The 21093-nt window shown below is 38.6% G+C and overlaps 2 protein-coding genes across 15 annotated transcripts in view; one reads left to right on the top strand and one right to left on the bottom strand.

The window, feature by feature from the left end:
- SULF2 (sulfatase 2) overlaps positions 1-5860 on the top strand; it is an 82772-nt gene extending 76912 nt beyond the window's left edge. For all 6 annotated transcript variants that reach the window (XM_066199301.1, XM_066199300.1, XM_066199302.1 and 3 more), the window contains 7 exons: positions 1576-1635; positions 2063-2232; positions 2703-2845; positions 3073-3196; positions 3683-3713; positions 4008-4064; positions 5081-5860. In XM_066199301.1, the coding sequence (XP_066055398.1) occupies positions 1576-1635; positions 2063-2232; positions 2703-2845; positions 3073-3196; positions 3683-3713; positions 4008-4064; positions 5081-5111 (616 nt within the window). In that variant the 3' untranslated portion in view covers positions 5112-5860. The remainder of the gene's footprint in view (positions 1-1575; positions 1636-2062; positions 2233-2702; positions 2846-3072; positions 3197-3682; positions 3714-4007; positions 4065-5080) is intronic.
- A 1468-nt stretch (positions 5861-7328) lies between these two features.
- The window catches only part of NCOA3 (nuclear receptor coactivator 3), a 53560-nt gene continuing 39795 nt past the window's right edge, over positions 7329-21093 (bottom strand). For 5 of the 9 annotated variants that reach the window (XM_066199291.1, XM_066199292.1, XM_066199289.1 and 2 more), the window contains 10 exons: positions 20294-20429; positions 19024-19212; positions 18288-18515; positions 16729-16855; positions 15850-16021; positions 14797-15093; positions 13166-13270; positions 12565-12790; positions 12170-12344; positions 10523-11604 (listed from right to left, as the gene is read on the bottom strand). In XM_066199291.1, coding sequence (XP_066055388.1) covers positions 11328-11604; positions 12170-12344; positions 12565-12790; positions 13166-13270; positions 14797-15093; positions 15850-16021; positions 16729-16855; positions 18288-18515; positions 19024-19212; positions 20294-20429 — 1932 coding nt within the window. In that variant the 3' untranslated portion in view covers positions 10523-11327. Of the gene's footprint in view, positions 10480-10522; positions 11605-12169; positions 12345-12564; positions 12791-13165; positions 13271-14796; positions 15094-15849; positions 16022-16728; positions 16856-18287; positions 18516-19023; positions 19213-20293; positions 20430-21093 lie in introns of those variants that run through there. The other 4 variants (XM_066199294.1, XM_066199298.1, XM_066199297.1 and 1 more) reach the window with 3 other exon arrangements.

The following is a 21093-nucleotide window of genomic DNA, read 5'->3' as shown; positions in this document are numbered from 1 at the left end:
CTGCAAGGCAGCTGTGCTTTAGCCGTGGCGAAAGAACCCGTTACCAGGTAGACTCCGTGAGTGTGTGGGTAAAACTTCTCTGTCTCACTGGTGTCACAGAATGCCCTTTTTAACGTAATGCTTGAAACCTCAGAGGTGCAACATACTCTAGAGACATGATGTCTATAATTGTTGTGGATTGTGGATGTGGCCCCCCATGTGGATCCTGCAACATAAGTTTCAGCAGCAGATCCAATAAAATACGGAAATCATCCAATTTCTTGGGTTATGGGAGCCCATGTCAAAAACTGCTGAAGATGTACCATTCTAGATGGTAAATAGACAGAAAGTTTATATTGCTTTATAATTCACTGCTTTCAAAACTGATTGACTGAGTTTACATAAACTGAGTTTACTTAATATGTACTGTAAATATGAAGTTATTTTTGGTAAATGTTTTATAGAAAATTGTAAAAAAAAAGTTACTTTTCTGACTGATTTAATCTTATGCACTTACATTCATGCATAGCATTATTAAGATGACTAATCCCACTGAAGTCAAAGAAATTAATCACCTGAGTTATATACGGTCAGGTGTTTGCATTGCAATTGCTTTGAATTAGCATTTAGAATTAGCTGATGAAATGCCCAGCATCTGTGCAAGATTGACCAAGGAAGATAGTTCTTTAATAATCCCACTTTGTTAATTTGTTACACTGATTAAACTTAGGAAAGCTCCCAAAAGTACAAAGAATTGAAAAGATTTGTTCTGAAGGGGATTTTAATCTGGCTACTAATTGAATTCAGATGTGCTGTTTAGAAAGCAACATTTATTAAACTAAGTGTGTGTTTGCTGATTTGTGTAGGTAGTAACTTTTTCAATAAGAAAATACTGCCACTGACCAAGGCTGTTCTTTTTTTAAACTTTGGTAATTTCACAGGAAGAAAGTTTCTGCAAAATTCTGTAAGTTTCTGGAGAGGCAAAGCAGTAGTAACCCAGCGAGAAGGTGTATGCCTGCTTACACTCTGCATGTCTCTGAATACATTAGCCACTGCTCTTGCTGGGACAGTTCAGTCCATCTTGGTAAAGTTTTCCTGGAACTTCCAGCTAGTAATAATGGAGGACACCCCCACACCCCCTCCCAGCCCTGGGAATTGCAGCTGGTATTGAATTCAGAAGTCAGATAACAGGAGGGTAGTATAAGCTTGTCGTTATCTGAACGAATTAGGGAATATTCTGTTTCAGAAATGTAATTTTATTACAAATCTATTTATTCTATGTGCCTCATGGAAGGAAACAACCAGTTAAAACTGAAACACTAGTAAATTGTAGCTGGACGTGGATATACATTGCAATGCAGTGTTAGCACACCTGGTGTCACTGTGGACAAAGGATCCGAGGAAACAGAGCCGCAGGGAGGCTGGGAAGTGCCTGATCCAGTCAAGTGAGGTTGCCTTTATTTATCACATACACTAACGAACTGAAAGGAGAAGTGACCCTGGATTAAATCTGCTTCAAATCCAGTCTGATAATACGGCAAGAACAGGGCAGTTGTCTTGCTGCTGTTCACCAGCAATGCTGTTTTTATTTTCCAGTTACCATTCAAAACACAAGAGCAAACTGAGACACAAAGGATCTAGTCTTCATCCTTTCAAGTAAGTGAAGGCCTGTTCATTTGAGAGAGGATGTGCAAAATGTAATATTGATATTTGGTCTGTACATGCCAGTTACACACTAGGCAATAGCAGTAGTATGCAATTTATCCTCTATTAAAAAGCATAAAGGCAGACACACCGGGGCAAGGAACTAGGCACGTATCAAAATGCTTGTAAATTCTAAGATAAGGTCTCTGCTTTTGAAAAAAGCACATTGCAAACCTCAGGCTTACAAGCCCCGCTGGCTGCTTTATTTTTCCATTGCTATTGAATTTGTATTGCTATCTCCATTTGTATGAAGCACCATTTAATTAAAAAATGTGGATTCTTTCCCTCCGAGCGGCTAATTTTATTAGCTACATCAGGATATTTTAGGTATGTTCAAGTCTAGCAGAGTTTGCATGACCCTAATACTTCATGCGTGCAGGAAAGTCCTACAGGAGAAAGACAGGCTGTGGCTGCTGCGAGAGCAGAGACGGAAGAAGAAACTGCGCAAATTGCTTAAGAGAATTAAAAATAATGACACGTGCAGCATGCCTGGTCTGACCTGCTTCACCCACGATAACCAGCACTGGCAAACTGCTCCCCTGTGGACACGTAAGACTACTGTAAACTAAGGAATAGGGGGCCAATTTTGGCTAGACTGGGTCGGGATGTTGGGTTGGTTTTATTAGCTCCGTAACCAAAGCCATACAGTCTTCTCCATAGTAAATTATCTGTTTCAGTGTGGTCATTATTCTCGCATGAAAGGCAGAGGGGTAAAACCAACGGCAAATAAGCTACAGATACTGAATACTGTTCACTGATCTGCAAGGTATCTCACCGTCTGGAATGTTTCACAACCAGAGAAAGCAACCAGACAAGATGTTACTGTGATTGGTAGTCATGGCGTGTGGGTTAGGTGTGCACAGAACAAGAAGCTGATGCTGGAAGGCATTCTCTGCTTTAGAGCTCAGGAGTGAGAACGAGAGTAACTGTGACTAAAGTAATACCATAAACAGAAAGTAATTAGCAGTGCTAAAGACAGAAGCCTGTAGCTTATGTCTTTGTAACTCTTCAATTCACAGTGGGCCCTTTCTGTGCCTGTACCAGTGCCAACAACAACACATACTGGTGTTTGAGGACAATCAACGAGACCCACAACTTCCTGTTCTGTGAATTTGCTACTGGATTTTTGGAGTATTTTGATCTCAATACCGATCCATATCAGGTATCTGATCACAGACCTTGAGACCACAGCTCAAGAAATACTACCTCATTGCTACTTATCAACAATAAACTGAAATCGCACAGTATTGCTGCAGGATGTAGTTAAGGCTGGTATCATATAAATTAGTACAATGCGGCTCGTTCCTGTTACAAATAAACTGCCTGTATTCCAAAAGTTACCAAATTGCAGAGCAATAGTTGCTAACAAGAACCCTCTGTTTATTGCAGCTAATTAATGCAGTGAATACGCTTGACAGAGATGTTCTTAATCAACTGCATGTCCAGCTCATGGAACTCAGAAGTTGCAGAGGGTATAAGCAATGCAATCCAAGAACAAGGAACATGGATCTTGGTGAGTGTCTGTTCTGTTGCACTCACCAACTCCCCAAAGAACCCTCACCATTATGAAACTTGAATCAGTCAAAAGGATTTTAGGGTTTACTTACACCAGTATTGTCCTGCTGAGTGGGATAGCTGCATTCTTAGATTTTTGTACACGTTCAGTTTGTGTTATGTCATGTTTTCAAGATGAAGAATGACCCTTGGCATAGTGATAAATATTGCTGAGATGCAGGAGAAGACGAGGAAGGAACAATACTAGTGGAAGAGGGAGAGATTACCCTAATAGCCACTATGAAGCCCACAGGTCAGCTGAAGTTGGAAGGAACTTCCAGAGTTCTGCTCCAAACTTCTGTTTAGTGCAGCATCAGATGTGAGGGCGTTCTAGGTTACTCAAAGCATCAGGGAATTCATTACATTCTTGAGTGTTTGTTTTTGAAGTTGTGATTTACCTCATACAGGCAACTGTTAGTAACATTGTTAATTTTTTTTCACCTAGGACTCAAAGATGGAAGCTATGAGCAGTACAGGTACATTTATAAAACAAAGTTACATTAATATTCTTAAGTACTACCTTCATGTTGAAAGAGCAAGTGTGGGACTGGGAACCACAGGGAAAGGCCTGGCCTGAAAGGGCATTTGAAAGACCTTTCCATCCCACTTGCTTTGAAACACTGGAGCAATTTGTTTCAATGTTAGACTATGCTCTGATCTTAGTAGTCAGAATTCTGGCTGAATTCTTCTTCTTCCTCATCAGATTGTGGTGCTGGTTGTTTTCTTGGTGATGGTTAACTTTTTTTCTCCTTTTGCTGCTTGAAAATTAGGCAGTTTCAGCGTCGAAAATGGCCAGATGTGAAGAGACCATCATCTGCCAAGTCACTGTGAGTTGGGAGCAATTCACCAAAAGCATTAGCTTTTACTTAGCTTTTCCCTTCTCTTTTTGCATGCACCACCTTTTTTAACATCATCATCTATTCTCATGGAATGCTTAGGAGGAAAGTGCTCTAAATTATGCAAGAAATATGATACTGCCATCATTACTGACAACCATTGCTGCAGAAAACCTCTTCTCTATTGGGAATCTTGGAGCATTAAGGTCAAGGCCATTTTAAACAAGTGAAGGTAGATGCTCAGTTGAAGAAACCAATTATGGTCAATTGCCAGTAAAAATTAAAGACCAGTACATTGGTTTTGTCTAAATTTAAACTAGTAGCAGCTACCTGGTGGTTTTTCGCACAATCCAGAAAGAACAAAACCGACTGTAATTTCTAATGAGTAGTGAGGCAGCATCATGTATTTTCTCGCTCTACAGCCTGTGCCGCAAGCAGAAAAAGGAATTTAAAACAGAGAGATTACAAGACAGATTTGGATCTAAATCACCTTTTCCTTACTGAGCTGCCCTTTAAAACTTGATCACAATCTGGCAGTTCTCAAACTGCCAGAGCTCAAAGATGAGGTACAAATTTAAGTATATTAAAAAGTTACCGCTGCCTGTTACTGTCTCTGAATCTCCCCTTAAAAAGAAGGCAGAGACTTCAATTCATTAAAAATCACAAAGTGCTCTCAAACTGGCCAGTGGAAAACACAAGTGCCAGTCCCTTTCCTAGGCAGAGTCTGGTCTTGCCCGAGGGGACTTGCTCCTATAATGCAGTGGTTTTATTTCTGATTGCAGAGATCTAAGATTGGCTTTAGAACCGAAATGAAGGTTGAATTAACACACTTTGTACAGGTTGAAGTTTCAAATACCATTGAACTGTTTGTCATACACCTGCTATGCTTTTATTGGTGGTTCACAGTATTTCCATTGTTTTTCACTGCCTGGAGCCATTAAAAATGCTTTTCTTGCTACTCTCTACTGGAATGTTATCCACTAAACTGCATTTGTTTTATTTTAAAGAGGACAACTGTGGGAAGGCTGGGAGGGCTGATCTCCCCCAGCTGCTGCACCTCCATGAGGATACAAACTGGCCAGGAGTTGAATCCATGTACAGACTAAATGAACTGTTAACATTCACCTGAAGGACGGGACAAACTTTGAGGCTGAAATAGATAGAATGTTTGCACTGGTGAGTTGAAGAGAAGCAGTGAAATTATGGGAAACGCTGTCAGAAATACAGGTCTCTCAAATCCACTGTTGTACCTGCTTTTTTTGCTTTGGATTATACCTCACCTGCTTCACAAGGCATTTTACTTCAAGAAGACACAACTAACGCTGGTTCAGGAATTGACCGAGGAGGAAACCCAGCCACATCCCAAAGAGGACTGCCACTGCAGCGGCAGTGTTTACACAGACAGGTGAAGGGACCTTAAAACAAATTCCAGTTCACCTGTATCTTTAGTTGTCATGAGAAAAACTTCAAAGCCAAGTACAACGTGAAGGCAAGATTTGGAAAACAAGGATGCTTTTGCTTATCACTGGGGTAAAGATAATGGCTGAAAAGAACTGTGAAAAGATTCAGAAACTGAAGTCAGCAACACCAAGCGTTCTCCACACCGTGGAATTTCTTCAGTTTCCTCTGAGGATACATTTTAGTTCCACATCAACTTGTTCGTCGTATTGTCACCTCTGTGAAGATCAGAGAAAATCTTGACTAACAGGATGCCAGATTTTTGGAGGGGTTTTGTAAATATTGATCAGTGTACTGTTTGAAAATAAATTCTTCAGGTTGTGAAGGAATTTGTTAATAAAAATGAGTGTAACGCCCACACACCATTTCTCAAAATGCTAAGTCAGAATTTATTCAGTTTTAAAGGTACTGAAAAATTTCAGTAAATGTACATCTTAAATTTTAACAAAATCAGATTTGTATGAAGATTTTTATGTGGTAATATTATACTGTACTTCAAAACCAAAACAGTTCCTTTAAGAAAGCAGTGTTTACTTAGCAGTGTAACTTTTACATTTATTTTTAAAAAAAGGCACCTCTGAGAGTTCAATACTTGTAGTCAATAATCTAGTTATACTTTAGTCTGCAAAAAAGTAAATGTTCTGAATGGCAGTTATTGTTCAAAGGCTTCACAGGGAAAAAACCTGTAATTTTACTAAGGAAGCACAGTGTACAGAATTATTTGAGCAATTTCATAAGAACATTATTACATACATTGTAGTACAGGCACTAGTGGTGAGAGTTGTATTTATCATTTGTTTCATGTTACTCGGCTATTTGTGTTTAAAAGCAAATGCCTGAGGGCGCTCATGGGACAGACTCAACCAACTGTGGCCTTCACTCCTAACAAAGAGGTATTTTTTTCAAAATGCAAACTTAACTTGCCCTTGTAGAAATGCAGTGGAAAAAGCCAGCACAGAAACTATTTTGAAACCCTTCCTGGTTTTGCAGTGGAATTATATCCAGGCATGTAGATCCCTGGTACCACAGTCCCATACTCAAAAAAATGCACTTGAATTTAGGAATAAGAAAAAAAAACAAAACAAAACCCCGCTCAACAAGCAGAAGTGGAGTCATTATAACTTGTTAAAAATTTCATGGATTATCAGAAAAATCTACTAGATGATGAGATCCTGGATCCATACAAGTAAGTAAAAAAAGACTTAGATTAAGTTCCCCAAAACCCCTACATTTCTGGTGCTTTCCAGAGAAAAGTTCTAGCTATCTGCCATTCCCAGTGTGCATGCAGAAAGAATATGAGGTTAGATTTTTTTAAAAGTTGCATGGCCTTGTGTGTTTAGCCCACAGTCTCTGGCAAGGCGAGATTGTGACTGTTAAACTCCTGCAGGGCCAGCGTTACTGCACCTGTTCCTCGTCCGTCAGAAGGCGGAACAGTTACCTTGCCCCTTACAGAAAATACTGAGCTGTGAGACCTGTACGTGGCAGAAGAAACAGCCGGTACGTAATGAAAGGTGCGTTGTTGCCAAGTCTGGGGAAAGATAGCACCTCTTCTCCTTTGAGCTCTCCTAGAGCTTGCTATTTAAGTTGAAAAAGACTTAAGTTCTAGCTGGTGTCAGTGCTAAATGCGTGTCTCATAAGTGAAAGGTCGCAGCTGTTACTCCCTCAGCTTTTACGGCCAACTAGGATAAAATGTAAATCATTCTTTATACACAGTTTTCATCAGTGATGGCAGGGAATTTTCTCTGACCTTTACGGGATAATCAGCCTTAAAGTATTAGCTCATACAGTGTCACCAAGTTATGATTTTAAATAAAAACCTTTATTTACATTATTATTAACATCCAAACACAAAAACCAGAAGGGCAGTTACACCTTACAACCAACCCTTTTATAAGTCAGAACCCATGATTTTTCTGTTTTGCAAAATAAAGGTACAGATCTTTCAAGCAATACGTATAATGTAAACTAAACTTAGATGCAATTCTCCATACCGTATGCCTTCTCCTGAGAATTTTTTAAAATATTGCTCTCAGAATTACATGGTTTCACACTCGCTGTATCATTCCGTCTTCTGGGAGTCTGCGCATAAATTCTGTAATAAAAGGTGTGCTAACTGGTGCAACATTCACGTTTTGTCTGGTGACAGAAACATGGTCTGAATTTCTCACTTTGGAAGCAGTATTTTAGGCCAAGAAAAAAGGTACACTACATCCAAGTTTAATAAAGACATGGTTTCTGTGATCAAAATAGTAACAGAGACATAGCAAAACAACACTCTTATGCAGCAGTGATCAGAGACTGCTGTGCTAGCTAGTTCATCTCTTACTGGTGAATAATGTTACATGGGGTTTATTTAAAAAACATTCAGAAAAATCTACTGCTGTAGAACCAAAGCAAAATTGATGGTGGTAACTAAATCTCAACAGATTTCAAACCAGATGTACTGTTTAGTGCTGCCATGAAAGAGGCTGTCAATGCATTTCAAAAATGCCCCCTGCCCCTTCATCAGGTTTTAACTAAAAATTGTTTAATTCGGAAAAAAAAGTAGGTACTGGAAAGCTACAACATCCTAAACAGATGAGAAAAGGATGAGCCTTTGTAATGGCAGCCAGGTAGGTACCAGTTATACATAGATGTATAAATAGAATTACTAACCTTAAAAAAAATTGTACTGCAAGATGTATATGGCAGTGTAAGAACTCACCTAATGAAAGCAACCGGTGTTTGTAGTTTCCATCAGTATAATGAACAAGTACAAAATATAAATATTGTTCTACTCTAATTTGATATAAAAAGCAAGGGATTGTGGCCTTTCACCCTCCGTAAGTAGCCCTTACTCAACAAATAGATAATGTTCCGAGAAATAAAAGGATACGAGTTCTTTAGGCTTTTGATGGTTTTGCAGTATAAACACACATGAATTGGACTGAAAAGTTCAAATAAATGCTGTGATAATCTATATACTCGGCACTAGTGGAAGAGACAGGGCTGCATGAAGTAGATCGATTGACACAACATTCCCTTTGAAACACATCTGGCTAGGCCCAAGGATGAGTTTTTGAGACTGTTTCTATTGAAACTTACTTCTATTATAGTGGAAGATCACGGAGTATTCTGAACAATAAAACCCCCCTCTTGCTAACAGTATGCAAAGAAGAACACAGATCAGGGTTTTTTTGGTTTCTTTTACTCACTTGGGAGAAATCAGTTTTCCATTACACAATGCACAACAGAACAGAAGCACCACACAAACATTTCTGCGTCATCCCTTATGAAGGTTTAGCGGTTTAATTCCTTGCTACTGCAAAAAGTGCAAAGGGATCTTCATTTCAAGCACCCAAAATGGAGGGGAGAAAAAACCCCCCATGTTATCAGCAAATAATACGTAACCAGACTTAAACACTGCGATGACAGAAATCTGCTTAGAAAATACATTCGTTACTATTAGAACAATCCAATGAGGCGTAGACATTTGGTTGAAGTGTGGCTTAATATCCTTTAAGATTTCTGGACGTTACATAACAACAAATATTTTGCAACAGACAAACATTTTCAAAGAACATTTATAGTTCATTCAAATTGACCAAAAAGACACAATCCAGATTCATCAACTGAAAAGGCAACCTCTTACAGACAGACATGTCTGTCCTGACAAGCTGTAAGATCTCATAATGCAGAGCCTTCGTGTCAAATTGCCTTAGGTAAAAATAAATGTAACAAAAGTGCTCACAGGTGGAGAAAGTATTGAACGACCGGTCTTTTTTTTTTTTATAAAAAGCTCTGTGTTAAAGATGTAAAAATAAATCAAGTGTTGAAGACCAAAGAAGAGAAATACGTGGGCCAAAGTCACCCAGCTTCAAAGTCCTTAAATTTAATAATAATAAAAAAATTCTATTTGGACCTCAACTACACTCAGTTTTCAGAAATCAATTTTGTTAAATATTTAGCTTCACAAACTCCGCAAAAATGAGTTAGTGACCTACAAAAGTCATATATATAATACATTATTTTAAAGATCATATTTACAAAATTTATTCACAAAAAGACTGCAAAATTCTGATTCTGACTGCAGTGTCTTGCCTTGAGTTTTCCGAAGATATTTTCAAAAAAAGATGAAAAATTATTGCTCTAATTTCCATACACAGAAAACATTACATTATGCAGTCTTTTCAAATAATTCAAAAGAGATTGTGTTTGAGAAGGAACTTGAGCACACTCTGCCTTCATATTAAGTCCTTATCAACGATATTGCATTAATCCATTATATAGTCTTCTATAAAGTGCACTCAGCTGCACAGCAATATGTAAATATTAGTCACAACTGTGTTTAAATAATTTAAATTGTTTATCATCTCTGTTTATCCCTTGCCTTCAACGGACAGGATTTTGGACTAGCATGTGCCAATTAATTTTGCACTGCTACTTTGCTTGGGAAATCCCTGACTCTTGGGGTAAGAGACTAAAAGCAGCATTTATATTCAGGGATTCATATAAAAGAGTCAAGCTAAGAACTACATTCTCTGTCAGATATTGTTATTAGAGAAAGCAGGAAATTCTTACCCCTGTGACTTTTCCAGCCACTTCTGTCTGCCTGGGCGAAAGCGCTTTGGATAGCTACAGTAAACAGATAATGTATACCAGAAGTCTACCCATCAAATCTATTAAAATGGAATTACCAAATTCACATTTCTAAAGGAAGAGTGCCAAAAATATTAACAACCTTTTTTTGTACCCCACATCAAACAGTAATACACAGACTACTTCTACTAAAATGTATTTTTTGTTGGGTAGGAGTTTTTTTGGTTTGTTTTCCTCTGGATGAGGAAATCTGTCACTGGTTTCTGTAAGCCCAGTATGACTTGCCATGAAAGATGTGTCACTTTCTAACAGCAGTGCATTCAGCCATTCTTGTTTGAAGATGTGGTTCTGGATGTCAGCAGTATTTCTGCTAAAGAAAAGATACTTTCATCAGAGAAGACATCTTTGCTGAAAGAAATGGTTCGTGTACTGCGTTTGGAATAAGGAACTACTGACAGTCAATGCCTAGAAGCAGAAGAATAGCCTTTTAGTGCTCTACTTTGAAAATGATCTAGAAAATAAATGCTGTCCTAGAATTTCATAAACACACTCTTTGGTTATCTTTATGCCACGTAGATCTGGAAAATCTAACATTTCACATATTCTCCTCTTTATAAAAGGCATTTGTCATTTCAAAGTCCTCCAAAACTTTACCTACCCCTCAGAAATCCTCATTATTCTGCTTCCTCAGGTATGCTGGACAAAATTTTATGAGGTACTTCTTGAATAGATATAGTTAATGTCAGTATTATGTTGCTCATCCTAGGTATTTTGTGGAAAGATTGTAGCAAAAGTGTAAAAGTGTATTTTGTATTTCAGCTTTCTTTTCAGCGCCTGTTATTAGCACATTTTCCCCTTACACGAGGGGTCTAAATTTTCCGTAGTTTCTGGCTATGCATACACAAGCTACTCTAAGGTCTTGTAAGGGCAAGTATCATCATCAGTGTCTGCCAGAAGGATACTGCAGTATCAGGATTATTAGTCTGACTTGTAAGAGCCATTACATATAATTTTCCAGATCTGCTGAAGATGCACTCTACAATGTCCATGGCGTTTTTTTTCTGGGGTTCAGAAGTATTCCATCATCCTTTGTGCAGTTTAAGGCTTGATCCTACCCACGATACTTCCAAGTCAACAGCTAATCCCAGCACACAGTTTGGGTTCATTGTGAATTTTCTTACGTATCATCAAAAAGAAAGTATCTCTCAGGACATTAAATTAATAGGGCCACAGATGCAAATACAAACAGGCTAACTGAGAGCAGGGTTGTGCCAGAGGAATGGATATAAGCAGACTGTACTCAATGGAAAAAGAGTCAGCAAATCTTTTCATCAGTCTTGCTGTACAGCTTACCTGGTCTGGACCCATAGGCAGTCCTGACATAGGCATGGTATTAATACTCATCTGTCCAATGTGGCCACTGCTGCCATTCATGTGCATCATGCTGTACGCTGCGGGGTTACCCTGATGGCTGAACTGCTGCTGGGGAAAAGAACTGAAGTACAAAAGGACACAAAAAATTACCTTCCAGGGAGATGTATTGCCTTCCCTGCACCAGCTGTCAACACACGGAAGATAAAACTATTTTCACATTTACCTGTTTTTACCTAGTATCTGTTTAACATGGAAACTCCCCTCCCAAAAGGAACTCGAGTTTTTAGAAATGCACAGTTGTATGCGCATGCCTAATGTAACCTTTTTGGAGGCTACTATTACAGCTATATCATCCACTGTAATACTATTTGATATCTTGTATTTTCCCACCCCCTACCCCAAGTTATTTTTTCTTCAAATATTAAGTTAATATTTAAAGACTGAATGTTGCTTCTGGTTACAAAGATTGTAGAGGTCCAATTTGAATCAACGGAGCTAAGCATAAAATACACCTAATCGTTTCCCAAACCAGAGCAGGATGAAGGACAATACAGACCCTAGAAAGACATTGTAAATCCTTTTCCTCTTGTAAATCCTCTTCCTGCTACATGCTATTTAACATAGTTTCTACTTCCAGCGAAATGAAAGACACTTTTTGAGAAACAGGTTTTAATTGCGAAGTTCACCTGTTTCTGGGCACGCTTCCTGAGGGCCAGCCTTTCATCTCTGAGGACTGGTACATTGTTGCTGACTGAGGATGCTGCAGCATAGGGTTCTGGGAGGGTCCAATTCTTGATGATATCATTGGATTGGGAGGGCTTGATACTCTACTAAATGCAGGATCAGGTTGTTGGCTTATTCCTTAAAGGAGACAGACACAATATGCTTCAGTTATCATTACCTAGTACCTCTGGTTTATCTGCTTGCAGTGATTGGAAGGGGAAAAGTCATCCTTTTTTGTAGCAGTATATTCCCTTTTTCAGAGTGATTGGTATTTAGGTAGTTTGGATTAATATCAAAAGGGAAAAGAATATCAGACAAATGAAAAACAAAAACCAGTCAAACATGCTAGTACTAGTACCATAATTAGGCGGATAGGGGAATTGCTGTGAAGGAACTTGAGCCATTGGAGGGCCCGTCAAAGCACTATCCATGCTTCCTGAGGCTGTCACATTTGGTGGTGGACTGAAGGCCTGAGGTTGCTGTTGCTGCTGCATCATCATTGCCATCCTCTGTTGTCTAAAATGGTGACTTATCAGTTCCCTGTTACGCTGAGCCACCATTTGAGCATTAAGAAAACCTTGCTGCTATCCCCCAAAGAGAAGAAAAATCATATTAGAAGATGTTTGTACAAATAAAATCACGTCAGTTAATCAAACTCATTCCTAAGACCCAGCAAGTCAAGGAAAACCCACAGTCAATATAAAAAATAATCACCAAAATATTAAGATGAAAGTTTTCATTAAATTAGTGCTAAACGATGATATTTTACACAGAAAAACTTGGCATACCGAATTGACATCATGATCTAATAACAAATCCCCCTGCAACCTTAGGAATAAGGGAGGTAAACCCCCCCCTTTTTTAAAACTATGCCGAGGAACAAAACCAAAGAGGAATGCTCTAAAGCCATGAAAGAAGGTTGAAATTCTAAACAGGTGGCTACTGTAATAAGCACTTACCTGGGATCCCACCTGTGGCTGCAGAACTGGTCTCATCACTGAGTTAGTACCACTGACTGGATTTTCCATTTTTATTTCAAGCGTTTGACGGCTCTGATTCATAAACTTGGAAAAAGACATTTTAGCACTATTAGCTTGAAAATAACAGTACCTGAACAAAGTAATGGCAACTCCTGCAAAACATTTTCTTTACAGACCTCTTGAATCCATAAAGTGCAATGGCTAGTTTTTGCCTTGTCTAATGTACCTGAAGAACCAAACTATTTTTTTAAACAGCTCAAACACACAAAAAGAAAAACCCTTCAAACAGTGCAGCATTAACTGGCTTTGGTTATTTCCCTTAAAATCAGCACTCTTTAGGAATAAAGAGCAGACTATCTATTTGTTTCAAACAACTAGTGTCACAGAAAACCAAGAGAGAGAACAGTATTTCCTAACACTGCTGTTCCACATGTGGAGAGGAAAGGGTTGAAAAATGGAAGATTAGCAAGGAGAGAGAAGAAGTTGTTTTTAGAATTGTTTTCTCTCAAGGACCAACCATGCACCTGGGAGATGTTAGAAAATACTGTGGCTGAGAAAATCCACGTATTTGTGTTTGCCCTGGGATGTTTTCTGTCTACGGAGAAGAAATGGAATTTTCTCACAAAAGATAGCAGGATGTTGTTAAAGACTTTTAAAAGCCTTTCGCATAGACTTGGGCCTCTTTGTAAAGGTGGCAGAAGGGAGATAAGAGGGTTTGGAGATGTGAAACTACAGCCTGGTGAAGGACTGTGCATGCTCCAAGCCCTTTTCATATGGAATGCAGGGCTCAAGCCTGGGTGCTTTTTGCCCCTGCTAAAATAAGCTTAGCAGTGTACGTGTCTCTGTTTTTTGGTATCCAAGATGATGGAATAAACCTACTCTTTGCACTTCAGCTGTGTGTTGTTCTTGCCTTGGTGTTACCTGCATGTATTCTGTTCGCACACCATGTCACACAGCAGTAGTTCAGTTTTCCGAGTTTTATTAGTACACTGTATTTAATAATACCGAGCCTGCATTTTCACGTGGGGAATTCAATGCTGAAATCACGCACCAATTTTTAAGCAGTGTTTTCAACCTAGTGTTAAGGTCTGTGTGGCTGGATCTATTCTCTCATCTTTTATCCAAAGAAAATACTTAAAATAACATCACTAAATGGAAGGCAAAGCCACACATTGATAAGCCCAAATGATTAGTTAGAAAACACAGTGACAAAGAAGTAACACCTGATTTACAGGAAAAAATACAGCTGCAATTTAATGCTATCCATGAGGTTGTGAAAAAATGCTAAACGTGGATAAAGAGATCATGCAGAGTTACATTCTATAATAGCACTGCTTTAGCTAGCAGTCGTTTTGTGCGCTGCAGGAGCCAATCCAATCTGCAGCTAGGGAGGCTCTTAGGGCAAGGAGAACCACTTGCCCTAATAAATGTTCTTTCACTGCTACGGCCATCTGGCAATTCAGTGAGAAGCACTGTCAAAATAAAGGATCCACCCTCTCAGTCATATGTTGTAATGTCCATTGTTTTATGTGTGAAGCAACACAATTCTGTGTGAAAGTGATTCCATTCTGAAACACGAAGGAAGGGTAAATGTAGGAGCAAAGAATTACCTGCTGTCCCTGGAGCCTCTGCTGGAGCTGCATGCGCAGCTGCTTTGGTGTGTTGGTCCGAGGTCTCAGGATGTTTGCTCGGGGATGCACACTTTGCAGAGGGAAATTGCTCAGTTGGCTCATCTGATTCATCACTGAATTAAAAGACGGCTGTTGTCCCTGGATGTTACTAAAACCTCCTGGCATTGCTGCCCCTTGTCCTTGATAGGGCTGACCATATAACAAAGGCTTCTGGTCAATCATAACTGAAGATTCCTGACCTTGAAATGAGTCTTGTTTGGGTTCCAAAGCTTGTCCCTTCAACAGATACAGAAATGCTTTCACTAGCAGTACATACAGAATTCCTAAAGAAGCAATAAAGCTAACACAGCATGATACACCAACCAGCGATTTCTTGGGTAGAACATAGCACGGACAGCTACTGTTAGTTCTATCTCCAAACTAATGAAAAAGCAAAAATGCTTAATAATAATAATTCATTTTAAAATCAATTTAGCTGCACACTGCAGACACAGGCAGACCAGTGTCACCATTCAAGCCCTTCTGCGCTTTTTGATGCTGTTTGTACAAATGATAGTGACATGTGGGTCTTAGCAACTTCCAAATTACTCACAGAAGTTCTTTTTCCTATTTGCTAGCCATGCAAATTCAACCTGAAACTGAAGGACAGGAAAGCATCCACATCACTGCCAGTCAAATAATTCACAACTTAAGCTCAGCTGACAGCAGGCTGACTAAGGAAACCCAACACAATTCTCAGTTTATAGAATTATAATGAATTACGCCCCAAACTCCACCTAGATATACCAAGGCATTATACAATAAACTTCTGAAAGAATATGCCACTTGGCATTTCTTGTCATGCCCAAGAAATTTAATCCATGCTGAGTTTCTCCACTGAAAATCATTAGTCAAAGTAAAGGTTTCTAAAGGGACATGTATGAAGATGAGGATGTGAGGAGATGAAGTAAATGAGGAAGCCCTCTTCACTTTCAAGTAACAAAACAATACTCGTCTTTGGAAAATCAATGGCCTAAATATCTGTTTACTTACTTGGTTTACAAGATCAGGAATTCCTAATGCTCTGTCAATTTCTTCCAGACCTGTGACATCTGTATTACTCAGTAGTGTGTGCAGCTGATCCAGAAGTGCCCTTTCATCATTCTGGCCTTCCACATTTGGTGCCGAACATAAGAGATCATCCAAAGAGCTTCTAACTAATTGTCTATAAATAAAAAAAAACCCACAAAAATCAATACGGCTGGAAAAGGCCACCAAGATCATGGAAGGCAACCTTTGAGTGAATACCACATTGTCAACCACACTTATCGCAAGCACTAAGTGCAACGTCCAGTTGTTTCTTGAACACATTAGGAATGGTGTCTCCACCATCTCCCTGGGCAGCCCATTCCAATGCTTGACCCCTCTTTCAGTGAAGAAATTCATTACAACCATTACAAGGAAAACTACAGTTTTTATATAATATATTGACTTGGATAAGGCTGAGTATGATAGTCACCCAGACGACTGAAGGAAGACTTAACAACTTAAGTACCAAATTTATGTCCTAAAACGCCCAGTCACCTTCCACGCACCCTTGAGCACACATAAATTCTGTTTTTTACTGGTTTCTGCCATGTGCCGCGGAGATATGATTTCAGAGTCTCCCATCTCTTTTTTCTGTGCCTCCCAACTCAAGGATTGATAGATTTTGTTACCAATGCCTTTTGTGGAGCTGGGTTAAAAAATATCCAGTGTCAGATCACCAGCAGAAATGGAAACATTTCTGAAACATTCCAGAAATGGAATTCAGGCTCCAGTCTGTTATCCCCACTTTGTATGCTACACAATCTTATTTCCGGGTCTTAAATTCTTCCGACAGACAGCGAACACTCGTATTTAGAATTACCTCAAAACCTTCCCCAATTCTACCTGTTTTGTGAACCCCGTGACACTTGCTCCATGGACATCATATGGTCAGGCCACAATCCAGGCTGGTTGGATGGTCCAGGCTGTCCATACACATTCGCCCCCATGTCAATGTTTATCTCATTTGGTCCTGCAAGGTAAAACATTTATGTATTTTTTAAAAACTGAAGGTCTCATCTTACTCTCCTAGTGCTCCTATTAGGATGATCACACAAATAGTCAAGCAGTGTAGCTTCGTGAGCTTTCCATTATGTTTTACAGTGTATACACACACATAAAGTCACAGTCAAGATAATTTCACATATATAACAGACACATTTAAATACGGCAGACAGTGACCTAAACCTGCTACGCCTGTTAGAGCAGAATTGCTATTTCTAATCCTTTAGCCTCTAAATAGGAGCATGAGAGACATAGCACTTTACATGAAAAAAAAAAAACCAACAAAAATTCTGGACAATGACATCTGGGTACCAGCAAATATACACTGTCACAGTGACATCAAAATCTGGCATTTTAAATTCCAATACAGAGTGGAAATCAAAAGAAACACAAAATACGTAACATTTTGCTCTTTGGGAGTACTTTCTTCCCTCTACCTATCCAGGGACATACAGCACTACATAGGAGAGTTTATGTCATCCCATTATTTCCCCATATCGGTATGAATCACTGAGCATCAGTGACTTCTAGGGAGCTAAGCTGGAAAATTCTCACTTAGTCAGGACCAGACCAGACAAATTTCTTCTGTATTTAACCTTATATCCATTTGTTGCATTGAAATAGTAAGTCTGTTTAAGAGAACTGGTAACAGCCCTGGTAGCTTTCCAGGGTAAGAAAGGAATTCTGTCTATTTAAGCTGGTTTGGGGCATACTGGTATTGGCATAGTAGTCTGGAGAATTTCAGCTCTAGACTAAACCTTTGTTAGAGATACAGAACAGAAAAAACCCGCAGGTTTTAAGACTGTTCATACTTTAGACATACAGGTTATTGTCTCTCATGCACACATGAATACTTTGAAGAAAAACAGTATTTGCAATGTGGCTTTATATGAAATTTGGCTACTCCATGTGAAAAGAATTTTGAAATACTGGAGAGAAAGACTTTAAAAGACATTGATTACCAAGAAGTTAACAGAAGGGAAAAAAAAGAAAAAAAAAAAAAGACAAAAAAAAAAGAAGCATCTATATCAAATAGGATGAATTAAATTAACCACAATGCTAGTATCTTCACATATGGAATCATAGATGCCACTTAGTTCCTGGAATTTAGCAGAGAAGTACTGCACTAAAGAAATACTCAGAAATTGTACCCTCCACCCCAGTCTTAGGACCCGGAACAAATTATCTGCGTATGAGACACCCAGCACCAGAAGAAAGTAAGAACTTCACCAGAAAGTCATAAAATGTCATAGTCAGGGAACAATAAGAGTCTCTACCTCCAAAAGCCTTCCAATGAAATTCTAGCATTTTACCGAAAGTGCAAGGATTCTGCTGGTGAATGCTTACCAAGACACCAGTGAGACAGTGCTACGTAGGACAATAGGAAGTTAAGAACTTACTCATGTGAATCATTTGCTGTTGGGGCATTGGCCTAGTTCCGGGTATGCTGTTAGAGCGAACAGGCAGCCCACCCTCCGGGGGCCTTGGAAGGGTTGTACTAAATTCAGGTCCTGGTCTCAACATGGAAGCAGAACTTGCAGATTCCAATCTGTTCACTTTGGAGTTTGGCAAACCCCAGTCTCCTGACTGGTGCTGATTCATCGCCACATTTCTGTTGGGAGTGCTTGCTATAATGAAGAGCAGAAAACACAAAAATTTATTATCTGGAGTGCGTTATGTATTTTGGTTTTAGAATTATTTTGCTATTCCACCGAGTGCACCTGTTAACGTCAGAGCAACTGACTGAAGTCCTACAAAAGCATCTAGAGTTCACCATGCCAAGTTCTAAAACATAGAAAAACTGTATGAATCTAAATATACATAAAATTTATAATGACTGGCTGCCACTGTGAACTGTTCTTGCTTCTATATATCAAAAGCACATGTAAAACTAAAAGCTCAAAATAGTAAAAAATAATTTAATTACTTAAAATATTGGTAATGCCACAGTTAACAGTTATGTTCTTATAATTTTACCTTAAGTAATAATTCAGTGGTATTAATGATGGTAAAATAAAAATTCTCTAATGTTAAAGTTTCTTCTAACTGAAATGTGTATTTTAATCTTGCAAATTTTTTAAACATAAAAGCTATTTCCTTTACAATGAGAGAGCTGTTTGTATACAACCAACAAACCCAGATTTGCTCCAAAATTTTCTTGGTTTTCAATCATTCTTGGACTTCCACCCATCAAGTTTTGCTTTTGTAAACTGGAGAACGCGTTGACATTCCTCATGGAAGCACCTGAGCCAATAGGGCTGTCTAAAGACAAGGCTTTGTTGAAAGGTAGGTGAGTGGTCTGCACAGACTGGGGACTCTTCACACCTGTCAAAGAATTAAAAGATGCATGCAACTGTACATTTCAAATAAAATAGGCTACTAATGGCTTAAATTAGTCTTATCTCTTTATGAGCTCATATACTTGATCTTAAGCATGCCAGGAACAGTTAAGTTGCTTGTATTTTCACAACAAAATTCCCATTTTGAACACACAGTTAGGACCTTTTGCAAAAAAAATCATAGGTAGTTCCCTTTGGCCCTACACAGAAAAAGAGATTAATCTTAATTTAAGTGGTATAATGAACTTGGTATTACAGACTTCTTGATATCTGTAAGTGGACTGCCCAGACTTTGGTTAACTCCCATATGGAGGTAGAAACAAATAGCTCTGTTTGGAACAGCTGGAATCCAGACATGGTGCGTTCCTGAGCACAGTGTCCTCCACGGACAATTAACACACAAATCACTGTGCTTCACAGCCAACAGTGTCAGTGGCCTTACATGTTCTTGTACCTGGTTTCATATTTTTCATTATCCATGTTTCACCTCCTTCAGTTGTCAGCAATCCATTGCCCTATATAATCAAGACGACGACCAGTGTCATGAAAGAAAGCAACAACTACCATGATGCTGGTCTACTAGCTAGGTTATCCTCCCCTCCTGCTAAGGAAGGGCATTCCTTTTGATGTCAAGGAGTAACGATTAGAATTTACCAGCCACAAGATGTTTTCACATAGAACAAGAAAGAAAATAAAAGCTTGTCACTGATCCCAGATTATATCCCTAGATAGGGATAAAAAGTCTCAATTTGAATTTATGACTCACAAAACATCTTTCTTGATGACTTGTCTCTGAGAAATCTGCATTAGACGAAGCCAGAATAAACCATAAAACAAGGAACTGAATGTTCTTCATTGTGCATGTAGCAGGTGAGCATTGTCAAGACAGCTAATAGTGTATATAATAGCCTATGAAATCATAATTAGCCATTTTGCATTACATTTATTCTTGAAGATACAGGAGATGAAGAAAGTATTCTCTAAGGGTTTGAGGATGCATTATGTTTACATCAGGTAAGAAGAAAAACCTTAACTTTAAAACCCAGGTGGTAGATTTAATTCCTTACCCAACAGGGCATTTCCTTGAAATAATGCTTGCTTTGTTCCAGGGTTATTTCCATTTGCAGACATAGCATTATTGTAAAACTCTGAACTAGTAAGATCACCTAGAATTGCATCCAAATTATCCAAGTCTCCGTTCATCTGAAAATGATGCAGTAAAATACCAAGGTTATTTACTCTCACATGGCTATACTTCAATTTTTACATAGCTCCCCACTAATCTGAAATTACATGACTGGGAGACAAATGTTTTAATTCACTGACACTACCTTGACCTATCTGTTAACTTCCAAAGAACTTCATATATCATTTAGATACTTTTTGCTTGAGTAATTTTGAAAATGAGCAGAAAACACACATAACTAAAATGAAAAGCACTTCTGAATATTAACATTTCAATCATCACAAGTTACAAAGATAAAAACACTAATGATAGTGAACAACATCGAGAACGTGTACCATTCAGTGACAAACAATGCATCTATCATACACAAAAAGCTACCAGTGACCCTACAAGACACGAAAATTGTGCACCCTTTTTTCCATTCAGTTTCTAAACTGAACTTTCTTTTAAAATTTGTCTTTAAATCAGATACAGTTTCAATAGAAAAATAACTCATATATAAGTGGATCCATATCTTCACAGAAGAAGCTTCTCTGAATACCTTAATTACATCTCAGGAGCAAGTACTGAAACTGCATCTTATGTACTATTACAGAGTTGTTAGTGACTTTTCCGTAAGTGGTATTCAAGCAACGTTATAAGGTGTTTCATTGATAGTCAGCCAGTAGCTATTATAAAAAA

The sequence above is a fragment of the Chamaea fasciata genome, unplaced genomic scaffold (genome assembly GCF_029207755.1).
Source record: "Chamaea fasciata isolate MVZ Bird 193981 ecotype frontalis unplaced genomic scaffold, bChaFas1.0.hap1 SCAF_17, whole genome shotgun sequence".
Lineage (NCBI taxonomy): Eukaryota > Metazoa > Chordata > Aves > Passeriformes > Sylviidae > Chamaea > Chamaea fasciata.
The sequence above is the reverse complement of the archived record's forward strand: the minus strand, read 5'-3'. Positions and strand labels throughout refer to the sequence as shown.